General features: G+C 36.2%; 1 protein-coding gene across 1 annotated transcript; it reads right to left on the reverse strand.

Annotated features, from left to right (window-relative positions):
* Positions 1-1,223: 1,223 nt before the first annotated feature.
* Positions 1,224-3,514, reverse strand: LOC134262400 (liver carboxylesterase 1F-like). Its single transcript, XM_062744818.1, has 3 exons — positions 2,589-3,514; positions 1,627-2,247; positions 1,224-1,517 (listed from the first exon to the last, which is right to left on the reverse strand). The coding sequence occupies exons 1-3, from the start codon at positions 3,512-3,514 to the stop codon at positions 1,241-1,243; spliced, it is 1,824 nt and encodes a 607-aa protein (XP_062600802.1). The 3' UTR covers positions 1,224-1,240.
* Between the last annotated feature and the right edge of the window lie 1,560 nt (positions 3,515-5,074).

The following is a 5,074-nucleotide window of genomic DNA, read 5'->3' on the forward strand; positions in this document are numbered from 1 at the left end:
TTCCCTGTGATAAGTCTTTGAAAGTTAGCGGAGTTTATTTCTTGATAAATCTATCGGAATGTAAATTTGGCAGGTCGATAGGTCAGGAGCTAAGGAGGCCGAATATGCAGGTAAATCTCGTGCGCATCTGTCTCTGTGTCTGACGCTAAGGAGGCCAAATACGCATGTAAAACTCGTGCAGCTACATGTACCTTTGTGTTTGACGTCAGTGGCCGAGGACTTGCCATGGGAGTCCTCGTGTAATTTAAATCTATATCTACATTTAAAAAATCTAAATCGACAATTTCATTTCACGATGAAATGGAAATACAAGGAATCACTTTCTAGTTAGTATGGTATGCCAGGGAAATCAACGATAGTGGGAAACATGGGATAATTTATACATAGCGGGCTTCGCCCGTTATGCCAATTATCCCATGTTTCCCACTATCGTTGATGCCCTGGCATACCATACTAACAAGACAGTGATTCCTTAAATAACATTTTTATACATTAATTTATAATGGTGAAAGCGAATAGCATAGAATTTTGAAGATCAAAGAAAGTTCACAGCTTTTAAATATTTTATAAATTTAATATTTGCATTATTTACAACCAAAGCAGATCCATATATACACATGTATATATATGCATCCACATTCTGTTTAAATCATCTCTCCTGAATGAATCAAAATTGGATTTCGAGGGAATATTAATTCATCGACTCCTTTTCCATATGACAATAGTTTACCATTATACCGATATTTTGAATATAAAAAATATTTTGTCATTCATGATTTTTTCTGTGAAGAATATGGAGATAACGAACAGTATTCAATATCAAAGTCCATAACACAGTACACGATAGAAACAGAGCAAACACGAGCCTCCAAAACATCAGAGGTGGGATCAGGTGCCATGGAGGAGTGAGCATCCACTGCTGACCGGTTACACCCGCCCTGTGCTCATTGTCGGGAAATAGCGGAAAAATCCATCGCCAATTCAGTGTACAAATAATGGACTAACAATTAGTAGGAAAAATGTTGGCAGCATTTGACTAAATGATAAATTGTATTTGCTTTAAACGAGTCTGCGGATATTTTTGTTTCATTCACTTGTGTCCATGATTAACATCGTTTTAGAATTGTTCTGTGTATCTCGGGATCATGTAGGATACACGTAGCTACAAAAATGTAAACATTTCATGTCCCTTTTAATTTGATATACAATATATATATATATACATGTATATATATAGTTTCTAAAAATTAGAACAAAAAATCAATAATGTGAAAAACATCAGACATTTGATCTCACGCCGCAATTTATACTGTTTGGCAGAAGATGTATAAAATGTGCTTGTCTCTGTGTTGATCATAGAATGCTGATCCTGAATATATGGAATTTCACGTAACCAAAAGTCCGCCTTGTGGCTTTTGTAAGAAATTTTTGAGCTAATTTTTTCTCCAACTTGTATGAATCTTTTGTTTTGTGTGTTATAACTGGGCCAAAATGGTAACCTCGGGTCATTTGGGTTACTAAAAGACAAAAAAGTTGAATACGTCAGTTTAATTATATAATTTGTAAATGCAAAAAATATAGAAAATGCATGCATAACAAACTATAGGTCTTTTCCAATATTCTTACCCCGTAATAGCAAAATTGGACCAATACTTTCTCATCTGAAAGGCAAATAACAGATCCTTGTCTGTCGCTTTGACTGTCGTGTTTGGATCGAACTCTTGCAGGTTTTCAATAAAAAACAGAAACACAATATCATCAGAATGGGCAGCACCATGGAACCATCCCGGGGGTGCTGACTCATTGTACATGAACCCCGGGTAAATGGGACTCTCTCTAGATAAAATAAACCTAAATGTTGACGATTTGTTATTAGAATGTACGTCTATGATCTCAGTTGAAGGTGCAATGAAGAAAAGGTCTGTAAATAATTCTGTCCATTTACGAAATTGATCTTCAGACGTATTGTTCTTTGTAAAACCGTAAAACTCGCTGATTTCCGAAAAGAGACGTTTGTTTCTTCCATAGTATTCCTTTAACATATTTTCTGGTCCAACATTCCATATCCAGTCTGAGGAGCGTAAAGAAGCCCCAATCTCCTTATAATATCGCTCTAAACCTTCTATAGCTGGAAACAGAACGGATCCTTCCGTGTCGCAATTTGTGACGATGACGTCTAGGGACTTAAAAAAGGCAAATGCGGAGGAATTCTGATCTTTCAAAATCTCTTCAGGAGATTGTTGAAACTAGAGGTACTGTGAGCAATGGGCTCACTAAATGATACCCCCCGCTTCCCATATGTGTATAAATGGAAGTGTTCATATTTTGCTATGGGAAACCCAAAATATGTGTTGAATCAAAAAGTAAAATAGGAGGTGCACAATGGCAATATGTAATAAAGATTCTGTGAAAGTTTCATCAAATTTCATTCAGTAGTATAAGAGGAGTTGCGGATAAGAGATGGGTACCCCAAAGCGTAACAGACGGACGGACAGACGGACGGACGGACGGACAGACGGACGGACGGACAGACGGACGGAATTAACGATTACTATATACCCTCCCGCTTTTCAAGCGGGGGGTATAATAAATCGTTGTCGACAACAGGTGCGAGGGGAATATAGCTGGATGGATAAGTGTAGGAACTGGAAGATAAATACCTCATGCAGATAATTCTCATTAAGATATTTTTTTCGAAAAATAGACACAAATGCACGGAGACAGCTTCAGATGTAGAGTATGTATCATAACCTTGGCGTGTGACCTTTAATGATGAATTGGGAACTCCACTCTGCATTATTACGCGGTGGAATAAGCCTTTATTTTGCGGAATCAAAGCCAAAAAGCCCACACTGAAACCGCCTGCTGATTGGCCAAATATTGTAATGCTATTCGTGTCACCTCCGTAATCATCGATATTGTCCTTCACCCATTGTAAAGCCAACATTTGATCCCATAATCCATAATTTCCTTTGACTGTGGAATTTCTCAAAGCCATAAAGCCGAGCAAACCCAGACGATAGTTTACCGTTACAACAATGACATTTCCGGTTTTTGCACGCATACTTCCGTCATAAAATGAAGCCGTTCCCACGCTGTAGGATCCACCATGGATCCAAACCATCACGGACTTTTTAGACGAACTCCTCAGATTAGAAGGCGCATATATGTTTAAATGTAGACAATCTTCACTCAGTCCATGCTTGACAAAATGATAATTATAAACTTGTGGACATGCAGGCCCGAACGCTGTAGCATTAAGAGTCCCATTCCAGGAACCATATGATATTGGTCTGGTGAATCTTCGTCTACCAACAGGAGGTTGGGCGTATGGAATCTGTAGAAATCTGTACAACTCAGTAGTGTCATAACTGGAAATTTCTACACCCAGTATGGGTCCAAGCTTTGTTTTATGGACAAAATTCTTAGTATTTTGTTGTCCCGAAGAAATTTCAAAACATGCAACGATACTGATGTAGGCTAAATGTAGTATCTGTAAGGAAGAGAAAGACATTTTGAGAACCCCCTTATTGACATGAAATGTTTATAATCCTTAAATTATATTTTGCAATTTTTTAGTGATCGATAAGTTTTAACATGTAACATGTTTCACATGTAGCTTTGATCAGAAGCTAAGAAAACTACAATTTATATATAATTAAACTGCATTTAAAACTTACCATTACAATGGTGTGATTGTTTTTCAGCTGATATGATAACGCACTGTAATCTTTCGTGTAGCACGAGCACTAAGATTTCTTTCAAATTTGAAAAATAAACATGAAAAGATATCGATTATCTGATATTTTAGAAGGTAAGGTATGTTGCAAATAATCAAGAATAAATTTATAAACTTGACCATTTGAGTGAAATAGATATAAGGATATATTTGGGTCTATTGGGACTGAGTTTTGTCGGGGAACGTGATTGTCAGTTCGTGTGGGGAGAACATACAGTGTCAACCTGCAAATAGTGTAACTGTGGCTGAAAGGGGAAAAAATAAAATAAACCATATTACGGAAACCCATTTAGGACCTATCATATAATTCTGAAATCGATATAACGAATTGTTGAATTTTTAAAATCAAAATAAGATTTATATCTAGGTTTTTAAGATTTCGAATGAAATATGAAGATAATAAACTGTAAAAATACTCAAACTTCCATTAAAAACTATAGAAATCAGGAGCAGAGTAAACAGGAACTTCTTTAAGCATGAGGTGGGGTCAGGTGCCATGGAGGAGTGAGTGTCCTCTGTCGACGTGTTACGCCTGCCGTGTGCTTCTTGTCGTGTTCGGGTATATGGTAAAATTCGTGGTGTAAAAATAATGGCTTATTTTTAATGATTATCTTAATCAATATCTCAGACAACTAACTGAACAAACCGAAATTTAAATAGTTTTCTTGACATTTCTCTTAAGCAGTCAATATTTTGTACATATAATCATGTAATGGTATGACGCTTAAATGAAATGCAATCCCATAATTCCATCTCAATCAATGAATACATGTAACTACATAATTTGTATATTTGAAATCTTTTCATAACTGGAAGGTCTGCTTTATGATACACTTTGACAAAAAGAAACCCACACTTTTTTCTCCTTTTCTTTTTTTATTGTTCATAGCTTATAAAGAACACATGTGTATGACCGCTGTGTATACAGGCCATTAAAGCCTTATATTTGGATGGTGAACCGAATGATCAAGTGTGCTTTGTCTGGTGTCCTTCTGTCTTTAATTTTTTCACATCTTCGACTTCTTTTTAGAAACCATTGGACCAGTTTTAATCAAATATTTTTGATATATTGACCTTGAAGCTAGATATAAATTTAAGAAGTTTCAATCCTCGCCATAAGCTGCCGTACGGGGGCATCAGTGTTTCACAAACACATATTGTTTAAACAGTTTTACTTATATTTACAATTGTATTACACGTATAATGTAAATACATGTATAAGGAATCAACGTGAGATAATTTATGCATAGCGGACTTCGCCGGTTATATGCATATTATCCCACGTTTCCAACTATTGTTGATGCCTTGGCGTACCTAACAATCCAGACAGTGATT

Source organism: Saccostrea cucullata, unplaced genomic scaffold (assembly GCF_032062105.1).
Source record: "Saccostrea cucullata isolate Sc308-1 unplaced genomic scaffold, CSIRO_AGI_Scuc_v1 ctg3856, whole genome shotgun sequence".
In the NCBI taxonomy this organism is placed as follows: Eukaryota; Metazoa; Mollusca; class Bivalvia; order Ostreida; family Ostreidae; genus Saccostrea; species Saccostrea cuccullata.

Coding starts and splice junctions, on each gene's coding strand:
- LOC134262400 (XM_062744818.1), bottom strand. CDS start 3,514: ATGTCTTTCTCTTCCTTACAGATACTACATTTAGCCTACATCAGTATC. Junction 2,248..2,588: donor CCTGTTGTCGACAACGATTT/ATTATACCCCCC, acceptor ACAGTACCTCTA/GTTTCAACAATCTCCTGAAG. Junction 1,518..1,626: donor TCCAATTTTGCTATTACGGG/GTAAGAATATTG, acceptor TTTGTCTTTTAG/TAACCCAAATGACCCGAGGT.